Below are 21961 nucleotides of genomic sequence, written 5' to 3'. Positions count from 1 at the left end.
ACAAGGAGAGAAAGTGACTGATGGGAGAAGCTTCCTGATGAGATATAAAAGGATGGAATCAAGGGCTTCCCTTGATGAGTGAGGAAGGCCTATAATCAGTTACATGAAAATAACATAAGCTTATTTTCTTCCTTTCAAAGACGTCTCACTTTAGGGGACTGGTACATGTTACATCCAACCTATTTAATGTAATTCTCACAACACACTGTGAGATACAAAGAAGAGGAGGTTACGTGACTTGTCTGAGGTCAAGCAGCTAGTTTATGACAGAATCAGAAAAAGAACTCGGGTCTCTTCCTGTAACTATTCCTTCCTCTGGAAATGGTCATGTATCACTTTACCTGTTGCAGCAGATGACCAGACGTCCATGCAGAATGGAAGTTTCTGGTTATTGCTGCTGCTTTTTGCCACCACCATTATAACAATACTGATAGTAGCTAACACTATGGATTATGGTTTTTATTGGGCTTTACAAATCTAATTTGGTCTCTATAAAAGAACTTTGTAGAATAAGCACCACAGGTATTATTATCCTCCTTTTATAGATGAAGAAACTAAGATTGGGGAAGCTGAAGTGTTTGTTCTTGGTCATACAGCTACAAGGGCCAGGTGTGATTCAAACAAGTCTCTCTTGCCTCTCATTCCAGCATTCTTTTACACTATACTCTGATTTTCCTAAAGGAATGCAGGGAAGGTTCTGTAACTTTTCACAACCTTTCCTTACTCCTGCCCATCAACAAGCTTTATCTTTCATAGATGTACATTACACATGAGACATACCAACCCACAGAGCCAATGGGACATTCAATTCGAATGCGGATTATATGATTTTTTATTAGTGATTGTGGATTTATGCTGAGTTATCCACCCTTTTTTGGTTCCCCATATCACAAACAATATAACCATTCTTAAGACAGCTGCAGCAGCTTTTTTCCATTAGAAGCTAAATGATTGGCAAGAGAATCAAATTCACAATCTAACCAAACAACTCATTGGTCCAGATTTAGCTGCATTTCTGCAGACAAAAGCCCCTACAAAAGCACAGCAAAAAGACACAATCAAATAACTTTCATGCAAGAGGCTGTACTCATAGAGAAAAGGAAGGGGAGAAGTACCAGAGACTCTACCTGGCTAGGATTTCAATATAGGTACAACAACCAGGCTTTTCAATGTATTGTCCCCTTCCTTGGATTAGGATTTTTAAAGAGTATTTTCTTTTTTTCCTTCTGTTTTTCTCAGTTGTTATTGTTAAAAGCTAGGTTGACATTTTGGGTGAAAACATTTTGTGGTAGTGTCAGAAGTCTTATTTCTGACTACTACTACTTTTGTGATTCTGGACAAGGCACTTAACCTTGAAGGCAACTCTCTTAAGACTATAAATTACCAGCAGAGTTGCCTATCCACAAGGAACAGAGCTTATTATACCTGAAGAGTTCCTATCTGAATGAAATTAAAGATCCAGACAAAAGTAACAATAAGTGGAATTCTTAATGAGGGCAGAGGTCACATTCTTATATGATTCCCTCTACATTGTACGAAAATAATGAAATGAAGCAAAAAGTTCTTTACTCCTAGAACAGACATTTCCCCTACACCACAGTTTCCATATTTTATGGGCATACAGCCAACTTCGAACTGAAAATCTTACAGTAGCTTTTCAAGTCAAAATCCAAGTGACTTCCCACATCACAAAAGACATTTCTATCTCCTCTTCTTCATTTACCCCAACAACTCACGCTGGTTTAGAACACCAATCAACAACCACTTATTAAGAGCCTACAACGCTCCAGGTACCGTACTAGGCACTGGGTATACAAAGACAAAACAGACAACAGCCCCTGAGCTTCCATTCTACCAGGGAAGATGACACTCGTAGCTTGTTGCCACAGAACGGTGGTGTGAGCGCTGGAGCAGGGGGTGCTAGCAGAGACCGCAGCAGCAGCAGGGAAACTGCTGAGAGTATTCCAGAGTATAAAAGCTGATGGGGAGAACCACTAAGCTGGGCTAGCGTGCTTAGGGCTGGTAGGGCAGGGGCTGCCAAACAAGCAGGTTAGAGTGTAGTGTTCTTGGCTCTAAATTTATTAAGTTTTTATCTTGTTAGGTGGCTTGATTTATTGGCCTATAGACATGGACAATACTTTATATCTTGTGCATAATTCCTATTTTAGAGAGTTTGTGAGGACTAAAGAAAACATCTAGTGGTGACATAGCCTGCCCCCTCCATACCTTTCCCCATGCCTATAATGCACTCCTTTTAAACTTTTACCTCATAGAATCCCTTACTTCCCTCAAGACTCAACTTAAGCATTCCCTTATACACGTAGTAATTCCTGGTTGCTATTGCTACTCTTTCCCTAACTACCTCGTATTTAATTACCTTGAATTTGTTTTGAATTTGTTCTGCATGTTGTGTCTATGTACATGTTGCACACATTTATTCTCTATATACATATCTGTCTGTGAATTTAAGGAATATCATTTTGTCAGCTGTGTGGAACACGGACTGGACTAAGGAAAGACTGGAGGCAGGGAGAGCAAAGAGTAGGCCATTTCAACTTGCTTGTAAAATCTCACCGAGGAGGATATTAGAAGATAAAATGGTAAAAAGCAGCTGAGAGAAAAGCAAGAACCCCAAGAAGAATGGATCATTCTGAGGATCACTTATAGATGAAACTGGAAGAAAGACAATGTGCAAGTGAAAAAAAAAGATTTGTCAAAATTTCTATAATAAAATTTTTTTCTTGCAATTTTAGTAAAGCCACCACATTTGAATGGAAATATCACAGTCCTCAATATACTGCATGAGGAATTAGAAATGGTACCAAGGAAAACGGAGATGGAAGAGCCATTGAGCTAGAGCAGGCAGGTGCTAGAAGTAATACAATTTGGGAGGCACTGAGAGAACAATTCTCTATAGCTGGAAGGGAGGACTTGGTCAATAAAAACTTATTAAGTGCTTACTATGTGCCAGGCAACGTGCTAAGCACTTGGGTTACAAAGAAAGGCAAAACACAGTCTCTGCTCTCAAGGACCTCAGTTTGATGGGGGACACAACATGCAAACAACTATGTACAAACAACCTATATACAGGACAAATTGGAAATAAAAGAGGGAAGGTGTTAGAATTAAGAGGGACCAATGGCAAATACAGCACTTAGGAAAAAAAAAGAAACCAGGAAAATATCAATAACTATGTACCCATATGTTTACTCCCCCATTATTTCTGAGACTCAAGGATATCTCTGAGAAGAATATAAGACGGGAATAGAGGGGCTTTCACAAACAATATTCTACAGCAGATGACACCTTGACAATCTCACAACTGACTGAAAGCCCTTCACAGTCAGGCTCCAAACTGGCTTTCCAAGCTGATCATACATCACTTCCCCTTACATGCTTTACATTCCAGCCAAACTGACCTACTTAAGGCTTCCTGTACACATCATTTCATCTCCATGCCTTTGCACAAGCCATCCCATCATTCCTAGAACACTCTCCTGCTTCACCTCAGACTGCTGGAACCCTTAATTCTCCTACAAGGCTCAGCTCAAGTGCTATCTCCTAACAAGAGGCTTTTTCTGATTCCTCCTGCTGTAAGCGGCCCCACTCCTAAAAATAAGGTTGTCCTTCTATCCCCAGCACTTAGCATAGTGCCTGGTACATAGCAGGTGATAATTGCTTGTTGATTTGAATTGAAAGGCTAAGAATATGAAATCACATCAAGCTGATTGTCTGATGAGCATAAAAAAGCATCTGATCTGATAAAGCAAATGCCACCTTAAAAGACTCCTTCAACAAAATGCCTCCCATGGATATGTCAAAATCATACGTGGTTTCTTGAGATATGTAAAAACATAACTGTTCAACCGTCCTTGCATTATTAATATCAAGCAAGGCATAAAACAAGATGACATGCTCACTAAATGTGTTTGCCACTGTCATGAAAAATTTCTAGCACACAGTCCAAATGGAAGAGGATTATACCTGTGCATACATGTAATTGCAGGTAGGTGGCACAGTGGATAGAGAACTAGACCAGGAGTCAGGAAAATCTGAGTTCAAATACTACCTTAGACACTGACTTAGCTATGTGACCCTAGGCAAGTCTAACTTCTGTCTCAGTTTCTTCATGTGTAAAATGGGGATAATAACAGCATCTACCTCCCAGGACTGTTGTAACATTTTTAAGGACAATTTGTGTGTGTGTGTGTGTGTGAGAGAGAGAGAGAAGCAATTGGGGTTAAGTGACTTGTCCAGAGTCACACAGCTAGTGAGTATTAATGAGTCTGAGGCCACATTTGAATTCAGGCTCTCCTGACTCCAGGGCTGGTGCTCTATCCACTGTGCCACCTAGCTACCCCTATTGTTGTAAGCATTTTTAAGCACTTTGCAAACATTAAAGCACTATATAAATCATCTTCCTCTTTCTTTTTCTTCATAAAATACTACCTTGGATGGTGAGAACCTTCAGGTGTTCCTATTTATGAATGACACTGTGCTGACTGCATAGAGCCCTAGAACACTGCAGAATCTCTTAAATTTGATCCATAATTAATTTATATAAATGGTCTTTTATGAACAGTGTTAGAATTGTTAGAGCTTAGAATTAGCTGAGGTTGGTAAAGGAAGCTAAGAACAATCAAAGCGTTTTGGTTTTGCAGCTTGGGGGTAGATTTTCCCTGTATTAATGTGAAAGAGTTTTTAAAATCTCACTTTCAGTTTCTCCAGAAATGCTAAGAAATAATATATTTTTAGTTTTAGAACCTTTCTAGTCTTGTTCCTTTGGTAAGGTAGGTTAAAGGACAAAGCCTTTTTTAAGGAAACAGATTAGGGGAGGTAAGCAAACTTAAAACAAAGAGTTGTTCAGTCATGTCCAACTCTTTGTGACCCCATGTAGGGTTTCCTTGGCAAAGATACTGCAGTGGTTTGCCATTTCCTTCTCCAGCTCATTTTACAGATGAGGAAACTGAGGCAAAGAGGGTTAAATGATTTGCCCAGGGTCACACAGTTAGTCTGAGGTCAAATTTGAACTTAGGAAGATGAGTCTTCCTGACTCCAGGCCCAGCACTTTATCCTCTGCACCACCAAGCTACCCCAAAACAAACAGTACCTCTTCTCCTTTTAAGATCCTACTCTTTCCCTATCTCCATAAGAGCTGAACTAGGACCCACCTTTCTCCATTCAGAAAGGACTGAGATATTGATCATAAGGAAAAGACCCTTTTCAATCATGGAGGAGACTGGGGAGAAGGTAGGGAAGACAAGCATCAATTAAGAACTTACTACATGCTAGGCCCTATGCTAAGTACATTACTCATTTAATCCTCACAACAACCAAGGTAGGTGCTATTATGATTCCCATTTTACAACTGAACAAACAGAGAGTTAAGTGATGACAAAGAAAAGGCAGAGCAGCTCATTTCTTATCTTGGTTGTTTTCTCTGCCCAGAAGAATGATTTCTGGACTAAACAAGAGTCAACAAATATGGTAAATAGGATGATAACCAAGACAGGCAAGAAAATAGACAGAGCACTGAGTTCACCCTTGGTAAGTTCAAATCAACTGGCCCAGATGAACTGTATCCTCAGCTGCCGAAAGAACTGGCACATGTGATGGCAATCAAAGAAAGACCATGGAAAAGGAGGAAGTTGACATAAAACTGGAGGACAAACATTATCCCAGTTTTCAAAAAACTGAAGAGAATGGAGTCTTCAAACTATAGACCAGAAAGTTTGATTTCACTTTCTAGCAAACACCTAGATGATTAAAAGGATGATTTGTGAACATTTAAATAACGAAATACTGATCACAGAGAGCCAGCTTGGCTTTATCAAGAACAGGTCATGCCAGATTAATTTTTATATTATTATTATATATATTAACTTTTATTTATTTTTTATTTAGGTTTCTAGAATGTTACAGCAGGTAGTGAAATGCTGTAGATATAGTTTTAGATTTGAGCAAAGCTATCCTTGTGGAAAAAATGAGGTTGAAGGGAAATAGCTAATAATAGCATAATTAGATGGATTTAGAACTGGTTAAATGTCCAGACCCAAGGAAGTCACATTAATGGCTTAATATCAGTTTGGGAAGTCTCCAGTGGAATACCTCAGGGACCTGTAGTTGGTCCTATGGTGTTTAATATTTTGACTAATGATGTTAGATAGGTATATCTTTTAAATCTGAAGTCAAAAGAAAGCTGGGTGGGATAGCTAATATACTGGATGACAGAACGAGGATTTAGAAAAATCTTGTTAGCTTAGAACACTGGGTTAAATCTAATAGGTATGGTTAAATAGGAGCTGGGCGGGGGGAGGGAAATTGGGAGGGTTCTAGTGGCCAGAAAAGTCTATAAGTCAGAAGTATGACAGGGCAGCCAAGAAAATTAATTTAATCTTAGTCTACATTGAGCCACAGCTTCTAGGAATAAGAAGGTAATAGTCTCATTGTACTCTGCCATGGTCAGACCACACCACTTTGTATCTGTTCTGGGTAAAAAGGCATACTGTCTCTTTAAGGCCCTTTGCATAAGGAAGAAGGTGGTAAAATAAGCATTTATTATATGCCAGGTACTGTGCTAAGTGCTTTGCAAATATCTCATTTTATCCTCACAACCCAGTGAACTAGGTGCTGATATTATCCCTATTTTACAGTTGAGGAAACTGAAACAACTGGAGATTAAGTGACTTGCCCAAGGTGACACAGCTAACAAGTGTCTGAAGCTATATTTTAACTCAAGTCTTCCTGACTGGCAGTTAATGATGAGAAGGGTAGAAAAGGGTTGGGGTTTTTTTTCCTTTTTTTGTAAAGGAATTAATTTGCATTTATTGTCAATGGATGCAAGACAGTATTGCTGTTACAGACATATTCTGATTACTAATATAAGTATAAAAAGATTTGTTTTGAACTGCTAAAATATGTATATTTAATTTACTAGAAACTAGAGAAATACTAAAGAAAGTTTCAACAGCACCACAGAAACACAGTACCATGTTGAGAACTTGTTCAGTCACAAATCATGATTTATTTCAGCTAATTTGCATACCTGTTTTATGACTAGAGGACAAAACTAAGAAAACCAGCAATTATATAAACATTTAGAGAATGGGGTATGACAGAAAAAGGACAGTTGGATTTAACAGAAGACAATTTGGGAAATTGACTGTTTTAGGTAAAAGGTTGAGTCATTGAGAGTCTAGGTTTTCATTTAAGCCATTCAACACCACCCAGATGGTTAATAGGCATCCTACAAGACAGCAGCAGATGAGGAAGAGGAATCTGTTTGAAGCAGTCAACTGAGAGGCTTCAGCTAAGTAATTCCTGATTGGCTGGAGGAAAACTGATGTCACTGGTCAAGAGTTTCAGGGATCGCTATTGCACTACAGCACCACCTAGAGCTGGAGAAAGGTAACGCTTTTCATAAGGGCTTGTTTTCTGCTGCCACCTCTTGGATTGAGCAGAAAAGCAGAGATTTCATAATTGCTATGGTACCTTGGGGAGTTGATTTGAAGAGTGAACCTGAATTGTGTTGCTGTGACTTCCTTTCTGATTAATCAGGACAGCATCCAAATGAGTGAATAACTAGCTGGGCTAATCTGTATAACCCAGAGAGAGCCAGTTTGAGGAGCTTAGCAGTTGTCTGGCTGAAAAACTGCTACTCACATTAACAACTTAAAACCCTTTTAATGGTGATAGTGGACAGCTAGGTGGCTCAGCGAATGGAGCACTGGGCCTGGACTCAGGAAGACCTAAGTTCAATTTCAGCCTCAGACACTTACTAGCTTTGTGGCCCTGGGCAAGTCACTTAGTGTTGTTTGCCTCACTTTCCTCATCTGTAAATAAGGCAAAGAAAGAATGGCAAAACACTCCATTATCTTTGCCAAGAAAACCCCAAATGTGTCACAAAGAGTCAGACACAACTGAAATAACTGAACAACAAATGGTGATGGTTATTTGAAAAACTTAAAAAGCTATGTTGGAGAAGCATAATACCTGGCTCACTGCAGGCACTTAATAAATTGACAGAAGTAAAGACAATTCCCCTGGCTGAAGAATGGAAGATCAGTAATCAAGCAGTGAGTTGAGAGGCAGTTTCATGTGGTACGGATGTTTATGAATGGACCAGTAATACTGAAACTGGCAGTTTAAAGCTGTAGTACCCTAAGCATTAGTTTTCCTCCTTTATGTGTTTCCATGCCTCTAAGTGTGTGCCCAATTTTTACCACAGTTTTTGAATGCACTGAGTGCGATATGAGTTTATACGGATATTGTGACATCATTTACTCTTTATGTATTTGCCTCCAATGTTGCACTATGTGGATGCACTGCCTTCTGAGTGGCTGACTGTGTAGACAGAAAATGCACGAGATGGAGGCTCAAGACCTAAAGCAGTGAATAGAACAAGTGTACTTACCCTCAACAGGCTTACCCTTAGGAGCCTGAGAGAGTCTGAATATAACTGAGTGGTGATGGTCTATCCCTTGCAACTCATATTTGCTAAGATGGCAGCAGGTTGGAGGATAAAACTAAATTCAGAGAAATAACGGGGTTTTGACAAGTTTAGGTGCTGGACTTCATCTGATGACATCACCCCATCTGGCTGTGCTCCACCAGCATCACTTTTAAACAAGGACAGAAATAAGCTGCAGTGGTCCAAAGGTAGGAACCTATGATTATATAAAGAGGCTTGAGTTCATGCCACATAAGGGTTAAAGAAAATGGGCATTTTAACCTAAATAAGATTTGAGGGAGGGTGTATGTTCTTGCGCATATGTGTGTATGTATCTGAAGGGCTCAGGTGGAATGGCAGTGGACTTGTTCTCTGGTCCCAGGAAGCAGAACTAGGAGTGGAAGTTGCAAAGGGGCAAATTTAGGTGATTCAAAGAAAAATTTTTCCTAAAATTAGAACTACCCAAAAGTATAATACACTGCCCCAAGGGGTAAATAGGTCCTTCCTCAATGAAATTCTCTAAGCATACCGGGCTACATAATCACTTGTTCTACACATTGTAGAAGGACTTCTTTTTTTCAGGTAAGGGTTAGATGAAATGGCTTCTAGGCTGTCTTCTTAACTCTGAAATTCTGTGATTTAAGGGTTGTACCTAACTATCCACTTAGGAAAATCAGTGTGACTGCACAGTGCTTTTAACGGCCCCAAGCTTCTCCCAGAAACCAAACCCTATCCTTTTAACATCCACATTCTCTTAACGACACCGTATTGCTGGGAGTCATGGAGTAATATCACAGGCCTGAAGCATTAAAGTTGTATATCACAGGGAAACAGATACACATGGAATGGAGGGGGAGTAGGGAGAGCGCATGAGAGGAGGTAAGTAAGCACTGTGCAGGAGCAACTGATTAAAGACAAGCATCAAGAAATGTATGCCTAGAAGAGAAAAAGACTGGTCACGTAGCAAGAGATAGGGATAACTCCTGCTTCTATCACTGGTACCCAAAGTTAAAAGTTGGAGGAAGGCCCTAAAACATTGGGTAGACCTAAACATGCTCCCAAGTGCTGTCTGAATCCAATTAAAATGTAATTGGGAACATTTAACAAAATAAATAAAAATACAAGAGAACACAGTTAATGTTATTGTGTAGTTTTCTAAATCAATATTGGCTTGCAGGCTTCCTTGTGATCTAGTGGCCTTCTTTCTATTTAAGCAAAGGATTTATGAAAGGATATATAGAAGTCACACAGAATGAGAAGACAGAGATAGGCTATGGTCTGCATGGATGAAAGGAATATTCAGAGAAGATTCACAGATCCACTGAAATACCAAAATTTTATGTCCCAAACAAGATAGCTAGCTCCTTGAAGGCAGAAATTATGCCTTATACTACTTCAATATTCCCTAAAGAACTTACTATGGTTCTGAGAACATGCTGAAGTCCCCTCATTCTTTATTATTAGTTACATTTTGGGGAAGAGCAAAAGGTCTTACAGAATGTTACTAGAGGACAGAATCCTTTTTTCAATCAATAGCATTACATTGTTAGCTTATTTCCATTCCTAAGCTGACATCCCATACTAACAACAGCTATGAAAAATTCCATTTGAACTGAAGTCTAACAAATGATTTCACAAACCGTTTTTTATTTTAGCACTGAACCAATTATCAAAAATTTTATTGTTTTATTATGCCATCTACATGAAGTATCTATTCTAAGATATCTATATAATAATATTATATATTTTAAATTAAATTTGACATGCTTTTCAAATGTGTTGGTGATAAATATATGCATATGTGTGTGTATATATATGCATATACACATAGATATATGTATTATGTCTATATCAGCAAAGAATGTTTTCTGGTCATAGGTGCTTGGATTGGTAGCTTCCATGGAGTGATATGGTTCCTAAGTAATCATTTTAATAAAATATCAGCTCAGGAGTTAAGTTATTCAATGAGCACCTGGAACAGTCAAGGGTAGAAGGAAGGACAAAATATACTCTTTCAGCATACTGCAGGGGATATCTTAGATCACGCAAAAGGAAGCTGTGGATTAGGATAAAGTGACAGATATCCTAGTTTTAAACCTCTTTTTGTTTGGACAAACTATTCTATTTGCTTCTGGTGTGAATACATGGGAATTTAGGTAGAAGTTTGTAATATGTAAGTTGGAGATGGGTAAGGGAAGTTGAAAGGTAATGGATGAACAAAAGAGCCATGAAGATCTGAGCTATATTAAACTGTACGTGGCAGGTGTTAAGAGTAGAATAGCAAATCCTGGCTCTGAGGCACTTACCTCAGTAAGCGACTTTGGACAAGTCATGAGGTAGCTAGGTGGCACAACAGATAGCGTTGGACCTGAAGTCAGAAAGACCTTAAATCCTGCCTCAGACCTACCTACTCATGGGATTGTTGTGAGGATCAAAATGGGATAATACATGTATAGAGTACTGTGCAAATCTTAAAGCACCATATAAAAGCTAGCTATTACCATTAAGTCACTTAACCTCCCTGGGTCTCAACTTCCTCTGCTGCAAAATAAGAACAGATGGACTCTAACCATCTATGATCTGTTTGTTAGCTTTCTCTTTTTCCACCTTCATTTTTAACATCACAGTAAATTATCTAGTTGCTCAGTAAAGAGTATAACCTTCAGTGTGGTACCTGATACTTGGCTTGGTCAGGGAAAGGGGAAAGGATCAGCATTTCTCCTATTCCTCCCCCTCGAGAGGTAGAAGTTAGGACTTGTAAGCATATGGGGGGAATGGAGATCCAGGTCTGATGGGAACAAATTTCCATTCTATTCCTATAGTGGGAAATGTCAGTCCCAAGGAGACAGAAGATACCAGGATTAGAAATTTAGAACCAGAAGAGACTTTAGAGGACCTCTAGTCCTTTTACAGATGTGGAAAGTGGGGCAGCAGGAGATTAAGTGATTTGCCTGAGATCACCCAAGCAAGTGTTAAGTGGCAGACCCAGGATTTTCACCCAAGCCCTTTGAATTTAAATCCTGCACTCTTTCCACTAGACTGGGCTGTCTCCCAGAATAATGCCTATATATGTTCTAATGAAGCATAAGAAAACCTTCAGATCTGTTGTCTGAGAGCTAGTACTGTCTCTTCAAGACCTTCAGTAAACCCCATAGAGTGGGGTGTGGTAGTGGCATCGAAGGAAGAAGGAAATGGGCAAAGGTGCCTAGGTAGATGATAATTTACTTACTAATTCTCGTTTAGTTACTTCGAAGGTGCTTTTGGAAGTTTATTACTCTGCTACTCCTGAGATTAGCTCTGAGCTGAACAGTGCCTTATTTATGTTCTAGCTCCCATTAAATGAAGTAAACATTCTTTACAGACATACACACACACACACACACATATGTATATATCCAGCCCCACTCCAGAAATCACCAACACAGCATGTGAAAAAAGCAAATTTTATTTAAAATATCTGACAGTGCATTTAAATACAGTTACAATAGAAAAACAAAATAGCATTTACTCTCTCAGGCACTATGGCTCTTAACTAACATCCTTCAATTTACTGGTTTAAAAATATAGTCTATAGCTAATGTGTTCTTAATGTAGATCAAGATCTTTTTTAAATGTGGTTTCTTCCTGTATAGAACACAAAAAGATTTTTTTTCAAAATGTTTGGAGACAATGTAGTAATTTTAAACTTGTTTCAAACTTATTAAAACTTATTACAAGTATTCTTTTAATAATGAATGTACTAACAGGAATCTTCAAAGCCTAGAAAGCAATGTTTTGGTCCATCTTGAATGCTTATCTGATAAATCTCCAAGTGAGATATGAGAACCTTCACTCTGAAGTATGTCAAAATTTTACAGTCAATCTACAAGCACTTATTAAGCACTGACTATGTACCATACACTGTGTTATTTGCTGGGCAACTAGGTGACACAGAGGAAAGATTACAGTGCTTAGAATCAGGAAGACCTGAGTTCAAATCCAGCCTCAGACAATAACTAGCTGTGTGACTCTGGAAAAGCCATTTAGCCTGTCTGCCTCCATTTTCCCATTTTAAAAATAAGGACACTACCAGCACCTACCACCCCTCTACAATCCACTCCAGCTCTAAATCTATGATCCTACGAAGCCTTTACTTCACTTCCCAATCTCCACCCCTGATTTCTACCACCCCCACATAAGGGTTGATAATCTCAAAGGTTCCAGAAAATGAAAAGTTCTTTGAAAAGAGGGCATATATTCAACAGGAAATTCCCCTTAATTCTCACCAGATTTACAACTGTCTACTAAGTCATCTTCTAGGACAACTTTCATAGATCGTGGAATACTTCCCACAGATAGCCTCTGGACCTAAAGGAGGAAAAAAAAGAAAAAGTATATTAAATAAGTTTACATAAAAAACCAGCCTTGGAGTCAGCAAGACCTGGGTTCAAATCTGTCTCTCACATACAATCTTTTATACGTATTGGCTATGTCATCCTTAGTGACCGGAGCAACTCTCTAAAAATATAAACTGCAGAACAGTTGGTTATCTGCATTGGTGGGAGTTCTAGCCAGGAGTTTTCCCAAACTAATGAAATCACAGATCTGGAACAAAGGAAAAAATGTCATCTGGTTAAATCCTGATAGTTCTATTTGTCAAATTAAAGAATCCATTTCTCAAAGAACTGTTTGTCTAATATGAATCATAGTTAATTTCAAGGTTGAGGATTTTTTTATGGTATTTTTATTTCAAAATGTTTCAAGTTCCTACTATGTGTGAGGCACTGCAATAGATTAATATATTAGAGATACAAAAATATGACATGGTCCCTGCTCCCAAAAGATCCCAAACAAACTGGAGCAGAGAAAAAAAGCAGGAACAAATATATACATATATAAGGAAAAGGTCCAGGAAAAGTGCTCTGAGAAGTCTTAGGATGAGGAGATGACCTTCAATTGTGGAAGATGGAAGGCTTCATAAAAGTAGTACCTTATCTGGACCATGAACTGAAGGGAAGAACATTACAGGCAGGGGGGTGGCATGAGCATAGGCAAAGAAACGGAAGAGGACAAGACAAGAATGGAATACGTAGGACATGGCAAGGGATACGGTATGACAGAAGGCCAGAAATGTAGTTTCAATCCAGGTTACAGGGAGCCTCCAACCACAGTCAAGAATTTATGCTTTATTTGATAGGAAATGAGAAGCTGGTTTTTAAGAGGAGGAAGAGTGACAATCAGATAAAAAAATTATACCAAGAAGAAATTAGGAAGAAATTAAAGATAAGTTAGAGAAGGGACAAACTGGAGATAGTAAGACAAGTTAGGAAATCATTATAATAGTCTAGATGAGAAGGGAAGAAGATATAAGCTAGGTTAGGTGGGAATAAAAGAGAGGGGAAATCATACCAAATTAAGGTCTCAAAGTTTACTAAAGCTATAAATGAATCACTATATAAACATTTTGTTTCAAAGAATATTGAAAGCTACACGAGGGCAGAGATTGTTTCAAATGGAGGGGTAGGGGTGTCCCTGGCTAGCCCAGGGCCCTACACCTAACACACAGCAGGCTCCAAGTAAATGCTTGATGACTGACTGATTCCCTCAAGGACTGTTTTTGCCTTTCTTTGAATCCCCTGCCTAAGTGTCTGGCACACAGTAAGCACTTAATAAGCACTTAATAACATGCTTTACATGTATTATCTCATTTATTTCTCAAAACAACACTATAAAGTGCTAGTTATTATTATCCCCCTTTCAGACATGAAGAAAATGAAGCTGAACAATGGTCACACTCTTAATAAACGTATGAAGCTGGATTTGAACCCAGGCCATTGTCATCATCATCTTCTCCATCATCACGATCAATACCATTTACATAGCATCTACTATGTACCAGGCACTGTGCTAAGCATTTAGCAATTATTATCACATTTGAACCCAGCTCTCTATCCCCTTAAAAAAAAAACAAAACAGTGGGAGCTTTAATATAGTTGAGAGCAAAAAATGATTCTATTTCTTCAAATTAATTTATGCTCTTCCTTCCATATTTCCCAGTTTTCTTACCTGTTCCTGAATTTTTATTTCTTGGTAATCTCTACAGCGTGTAGGAGATGATGAGCCTGAGAGACAAGTGAATTTAGAAGAATTGCAGCCTTCTTTGTTGGGGCATGATGATGGACGGCAGAATGTATAATGCTGCTCAAAGTCAGCTTTGACCACAAAAATGTGTTTGCACTTGTTACACATGTAATCCCGTTCATATTCCAGGACCTTCACCATACTGGTACGAATGACTGTCCCCGTGACAGATAAAAAGTGTCCCACATCTTTGGTTTTAGGAATACGCTCCCTCATCAGTTCAGGACAGACAGGCAGACCTAATAAGGGAAAAGAATCAACAGTCACTTCATCCTGTGATGTCTTACCATATATGAAAAGTGTACTATTCAAATTCAAGAGTGATATTCGATTGATCTCTCTCAAGCAAAAATGTCTTTGTACTTTGCTTAAGAAATAATTAAATTAATTTGAAAAGACTCATAGGATCAATTTCATTAAGAATAGAGAAATCAGTTCTTTCACAACATGACTAATGTGGAAATATGTTTAACATGATTGCATAAGTATAACCTATGACAGACTGCTTGCCGTTGGGGAGGGAAGGAGAAAAATTTGGAACTCATAATCTTATAAAAATGAATGCTGAAAACTATCTTTAAATAGATAAAATAAATAAAATAGAAAAAACTTTAATTAATAATTGTTAATTAATGTTATATAGTCTTAAATATTAATATTAAATTAATTGTATTAATTTAATAATTAAAACTAAAAATGAATGCTGAAAATTATCTTTAAATAGATAAAATAAATAAAATAGAAAAAATAAACTACTATTTACAAAATTTTTAAAAAAATAGAGGAATCACTTGAACCTTTTATTTTCAAAAGCTGAACACAGATTCTAAAAGCCTACAGCTAGATTTTACAATGATGTAAATGTAATGAAACCTAATACTCTGCAACTTCAAAAACTTAACAGAATTCTGCAAGGGAGTGTTGCTACTTCTGAAAGAACCAGGCCTGGGTTTGACAAATATATCTCTCCTCCCTTACAGAGGACTAATATATTCCTTATGCTCCCAAAACATTACAACAGTCAATGATCTGGTCACTGAACTACCAAACTGAGTAACAATGTGTTAACAGTGAATAAGAAAATGACATTAAATGTTCTCAAAAGCTATTGTTTCTTTTGGTTTAAATAAACAGTTTCTGCATAAATTTGATTGCATATTTTTACTAAATAAGCAGAGAGATTTGCATTAATTTTCAGGTTTACCCTTGGCATCACCTTTCCCTTTCACAAGCTGATTTTTTTTATCCTTCAGAAAGCAAAGGCAAATGACACTGTGGAGAGAGCTACCGGGCTTCACATGCTTAATGAAGAACATAAGAGGAGAATGAAAAAAAGAGAAGAAACAAAGAGCAAGAAGGACACCAGTAAGGTAGAATGCAGAGGGAAAACCAAAGTATTTTTCATTCAACATCCACTCTATTCATTTTTCATTATTGTCCCTGGCATATATGTCTTTGAAAGCATTTCTGTGTGTTAATAGTAATGTGGTTAATTCAGTAAACCCACACTGGTATTTCTTATAATACAACTGAATAGAAACACTGTAATTCACAGAACTTTTCCTTGAAAACAGTCTCTGTTCTAACATTCATACAACTTCTGTTCTAGGCAGGACATCATCTCTTGGTTTCTTGTACTGTGCAGAACCAAAACAGTGTTGGTTGCTTGCTTTACCTAATCAGAATAAATAATGTCAACATAGCTCAACAGTTCTGGTAGAGTCTTAGTTACCTTTCTTTTGTTCCCCAGACTTTTCACTGGAGTTTGGGAATTAATAGCAATTTTAAAATAATTTTCAAATAGTCACTAAATATCCTCAAATATAACAGCTGATTGATATTAAAATTAAAAAAACCTGATATTTAATCAAATCCATTCTCTAAAGTATCTGAAAAATTTTCACATTATAATTACTAACATAATTATTACTTCTCACAATTCTTATGACAGAAGAGAGAAAGGAAGTAAAAAGATGGAAAAAAAGACAAATGAATTACGATTTCTCAAATTGGCCAATACTCTGTTTGGAATATTGACTCATGAAGCCCCATTCTTGTTTCCTTCCAAGTTTCTTCATTTAAACTCTCCTTAATCACTGCTTCCAGTGTAAACCAGTTCCCTTAGGACTTTTTATAAGCCTTGAATTCATATTCTCTCCCTAACCTAAGTCTGCCCTCCCCAATTCATCCTTTCTGCTAGCTTCCTTCTACCATGCCTTGTGAAATCCCTGTTCCACTCACTGTAGGCAAATTCCCCTTAATCTCAGAACTTTTCCTTCTCTCTTTCCTTCATATCATTATCTTAACTGAAACCTGTTTCTCTCCTGAAGACAACATTCTCAGATGTCTACTCTTGCTAAGAGGAAGAAAGATCAGTCCAACAGAATGTAAGCTTCTTGAGGGCAAAGACAGTTTTATTTTTTTCTTTGTATTCCCAGAGTCCAGGCACAATACCTGGTATTTAACAAATGGTTCATAGAATCTTAGTTTTAAAGCTGGAAGAGGCTAGCTAGTCTAACCACTTTCAAGTGAAAGAAATGGTGAAGGCCCCAGGAGATTTAGTGATTGGACCTGAGTTACACAGGTAATGGGGTTTGAACCCTGGTCCTCTGATTTCAGAGTCCTCTAGAATCACGGGTAATCACTGTATTGAACAGAGTTCCTAAGTCTTTCAAAATTGTCATTTTTACAATGTTGCTATTATAGTATAAATTGTTCTCCTGGTTCTGCTCACTTCACTGGACATCAGTTCAAAGTAAGGTTTAAGAGAAGCCCTCCTCACCCCACCCCTTCTTTGTTTATATAAACTTATACTTGCATCCCTTGATAAGAAGCCTTTCTCCATTCCTTCTCCCACATTTTTTAATGTATCTACACACACACACACACACTCTCTCTCTCTCTCTCACACACACACACCCCGTCCCTTTCTTTCTCCTTTTAAGACAAAACACAACAGAAACCACTCCCAGATCCTCCATCGTATTTGATTCCTTCTATGACCCCTGCTACTATCACTGTTCTTATAGGACTCTTGTATCGCTTTCTTTCCTATCTCTACACCCACCTTGAAGGTAAATACTTCTTCATCCTTACAAAGTCTTTTTGATTGTTCACTTGTATTTACCTTTTTATGTTTCTCTTTACTCCTGTGTTTATATTTAAAAGTTTCTAATAAGCTGTAGTTTTTCATCAGGGATGCAGGGAAGTCCTTTATTACAGTCTATTCCACTGTAAACTTATACTGTTTTGCTGGGTAAAATTATTCTTGATTGTAGGCCTATACCTTATGGTTTTTGGAATACTGCATTCCATACTCTCTGTTCCTTTATGGTTGTAGCTGCTAAATCATATGTGATCCTGACTATGGTTTCTCAGGGCTTAAACTCTTTCTGATTGCTTATGGTATTTTTCCTTTGACTGGAAACTATGGATTTGGGCTATAACATTCTTAGGAGTTTTCTTTTTAAGTTCCTTTCAGAGTGATCAATGGATTCTTTCTTTTTTCACTTTGTTCAATTTTTCTTTCATGATTTCTTGCATATGATATCCAGGCTCTTATTTTTTTGGTCATAGCTTTTAAAAGGTAGTCCAATGATTCTTTTCCAGGTCAATAATTTTTGATATGATACTTTACATTTTCTTCTATTTCTTCAATCCCTTGACTTTGTTTTACTATTTCTTATCGTCTCATGTAGTCATTAACTTCTGTTTTGGTCTACTCTACTTTCTAGGGAATCTGTTACTGAGTAAGATTTTCTGTCTCTTACTCCAATTTTCATTTCAGGTCTCTCCTCTGTAGTTCTTATTTCCTTCATTTTTTTTAAGTTCTTTTAAAAAAATTTTATTAATTTATTTTGATTTATCAACACTCACTTCCATACTCTTTTGAGTAGAAAATTTTTCTCCCCCTTCCTCCCAAGACAGCGCACAATCTGATATAGGCTTTACATTTACATTCCTATTAAACATATTTTCACATTAGTGACGTTGTAAGTAAAAATTAAAACCAATAGGAGGAACCACGAGAAAGATGAAATGAAACTCAACAGAAGGTAAAAATAAGTGATAGCAATTTGACTTCCATAGTTCTTTCTTTGGATGTGGACAGCATTTTCCATCCGAGGCCTCTGGAGATGTCTTAGATCCTTGTAATGCTGAGAAGGGTTCAGTTTAACAATATTAGTCATCGCATAACGTGGCTTTTCCTGTGTACAAAGTCCTCTTGGTTCTGCTCACTTCACTCAGCATCAGACCAAATAAGTCTTTCCAGGTTTTTCTGAAGTCAGCCTGTTCATCATTTCTTATAGCACAATATTCCATTACATTCATATACCACAACTTGCTCAGCCATTCCCCAATTGATGGGCATCCTCTCAATTTCCAATTCTTTGCCACCACAAAAAGAGCTGCTATGAATATTTTTGTACATGTGGGTCCTTTTCCCATTTGTTGATCTCTTTGGGATATAGCCCTAGAAGTGCTATTGCTGGATCAAAGGGTATGCACATTTTTGTAGCCCTTTGGGCATAGTTCCAAATTGTTCTCCAAAATGGTTGGATCATTTCACAACTCCACCAACAATGTATTAGTGTTCCAATTTTCCCACATCTTCTCCAACATTTATCATTTTCCTGTTTTGTCATGTTGGCCAATCTGATAGGTGTGATGTGGTACCTCAGAGTTGTTTTCATTTGCATTTCTCTAATCAATAACGATTTAGAGCATTTTTTCATACGACTATAGATGGCTTTAATTTCTTCATCTGAGAACTGTCTGTTCATATCCTTTGACCATTTATCAATTGGGGAATGGCTTGTGTTCTTATAAATTTGTCTTAATTCTCTATATATTTTAGAAATGAGGCCTTTATCAGAGAGACTGGTTGTAAAAATTCTTTCCCAATTTTCTACCTTCCTTCTAATCTTAGTTGCATTGGCTTTGTTTGTGCAAAAACTTTTCAATTTAATGTAATCAAAATTATCCATTTTGCTTTTCATAATGTTCTCTATCTCCTGTTTGGTCATGAATTCTTCTGTTCTCCATAGATCTGATAGGTAAACTATTCCTTGTTCTCCCAGTTTACTTATGTATCAGCCTTTATATCTAAGTCATGAACCCATTTTGACTTTATTTTGGTATATGGTGTGAGATTTGGGTCTATGCCTAGTTTCTGCCATACTCTTTTCCAGTTTTCCCAGCAGTTTTTTTCAAAGAGTGGGTTCTTATCCCAGAAGCTGGGGTCTTTGGGTTTATCAAATAATAGATTACTATAGTCATTGACTACTGTGTCTTGCATATTTAACCTATTCCACTGATCCATCTCCCTATTTCTTAGCCAGTACCAAGCAGTTTTGATGATTGCTGCTTCAGAATACAATTTAAGATCTGGAATTGCTAGGCCACCTTCCCCTGCATTTCTTTTCATTAGTTCCTTTGATATTCTGGACCTTTTGTTTTTCCAAATGAATCTTGTTATTATTTTTCTAACTCTATAAAATAATTTTTTGGTAGTTTGATTGGTATGGCACTGAATAAGTAAATTAGCTTAGGTAGGATTGTCATTTTTATTATATTAGCTCGGCCTACCCATGAGCAACTGATGTTTTTCCAATTATTTAGATCTGATTTTATTTGTGTGAAAAGTGTTTTGTAATTGTGTTCATAGAGTTCCTGGGTTTGTTTCGGAGGTAGACTCCTAAATATTTTATAATGTCTACAGTAAGTTTAAATGGGATTTCTCTATCTCTCGCTGTTGGGCTTTGTTGGTAATATCTAGAAATGCTGATGATTTATGTGGGTTTATTTTATAGCCTGCAACTTTGCTAAAGTTGTTTATTATATTTCAAGTAGTTTTTTACTTGATTCTCTAGGATTCTCTAAGTATATCATCATGTCATCTGCAAAGAGTGATAGCTTTGTTTCTTCTTTGCCTATTCTAATGCCTTCAATTTCTTTTTCTTCTCTTATTGCTAAAGCTAAGTTTCCAGTACAATATTGAATAACAGTGGTGATAATGGACATCCTTGTTTCACCCCGATCTTATTGGAAATGCTTCTAGCCTGTCCCCATTACATATAATGCTTGCTGAAGGTTTTAGATAGATGCTATTTATTATTTTAAGGAAGACTCCATTTATACCTATGCTTTCTAGTGTTTTTAATAGGAATGGGTGTTGTATTTTATCAAAAGCTTTTTCTGCATCTATTGAGATGATCATGTGGTTTCTGTTGGTTTTGTTGATATGCTCAATGATGCTGATAGTTTTCCTAATATTGAACCAACCCTGCATTCCTGGTATAAATCCTACCTGGTCATAGTGTATTATTCTTGTGATAAGTTGCTGCAATCTATTGCTAGTATTTTGTTTAAAATTTTTGCATCTATATTCATTAGAGAAATTGGTCTATAATTTTCTTTCTCTATTTTGACTCTTCCTGATTTAGGTATCAACACCATATTTGTATCATAAAAAGAATTTGGTAAGACTCCTTCTTCACCTATTTTCCCAAATAGTCTATATAGTATTGGAATTAATTGTTCTTTAAATGTTTGATAGAATTCATGTAAATCCATCTGGCCCTGGAGATTTTTTCCTAGGGAGTTCATCAATGGCTTGTTCAATTTCTTTTTCTGAGATGGGGTTATTTAAGTATTTTACTTCCTCTTCGTTAATCTGGGCAATTTATATTTTTGTAAATATGTATCCATTTCACTAAGATTGTCAAATTTGTTGGCATATAGTTGGGCAAAATAATTCCTAATTATTGTTTTAATTTCCTCTTCCTTGGTGGTAGCTTTGCCCTTTTCATTCTTGATACTAGTAATTTGGTTTTCTTCTTTCTTTTTTAAATTAAATTAACCAAAGGTTTATCTATTTTATTGGTTTTTTCATAAAACCAGCTCTTAGTTTTATTTATTAGTTCAATAGTTTTCTTAATTTCAATTTTTTAATTTTTCCTTTGGTTTTCAATATTTCTAATTTGTGTTTAGTTGAGGATTTTTAAGTTGTTCTTTTTCTAGTTTTTTTAGTTGTATGCCCAATTCATTAATCTCCTCTTTTTCTATTTTATTTATGTAAGCATTTAGAGATATAAAACTTCCCCTAAGAACTGCTTTTGCTGCATCCCATAAGTTTTGGTATGTTGTCTCATTATTGTCATTCTCTTGAATGAAATTATTGATTGTTTCTATGATTTGTTGTTTGACCCAATCATTTTTTAGGATTAGATTATTTAGTTTCCAATTATTTTTTAGTCTATCTTTCCATGGCCCTTTATTACATATAATTTTTATTGTCATGATCTGAAAAGGATGCATTTAATATTTCTGCCTTTCTGCATTGGATTGTGAGGTTTTTATGCCCTAGTACATGGTCAATTTTTGTGTATG

General features: G+C 36.9%; 1 protein-coding gene across 1 annotated transcript in view; it reads right to left on the bottom strand.

Annotated features, from left to right (window-relative positions):
* MCM9 (minichromosome maintenance 9 homologous recombination repair factor) overlaps window positions 1-21961 on the bottom strand; it is a 187699-nt gene that overhangs the window by 145143 nt on the left and 20595 nt on the right. Inside the window, exons 3-4 of the mRNA XM_020971614.2 lie at window positions 14495-14808; window positions 12715-12796 (exon numbers count right to left, since the gene is read on the bottom strand). Of these exons, the coding sequence (XP_020827273.2) occupies window positions 12715-12796; window positions 14495-14808 (396 nt within the window). The remainder of the gene's footprint in view (window positions 1-12714; window positions 12797-14494; window positions 14809-21961) is intronic.

Source organism: Phascolarctos cinereus, unplaced genomic scaffold (assembly GCF_003287225.1).
Source record: "Phascolarctos cinereus isolate Bilbo 61053 unplaced genomic scaffold, phaCin_HiC Scaffold_5;HRSCAF=322, whole genome shotgun sequence".
Lineage (NCBI taxonomy): Eukaryota > Metazoa > Chordata > Mammalia > Diprotodontia > Phascolarctidae > Phascolarctos > Phascolarctos cinereus.
Note: the sequence above shows the minus strand (reverse complement) of the source record. Positions and strands in the feature narration are given on the sequence as shown.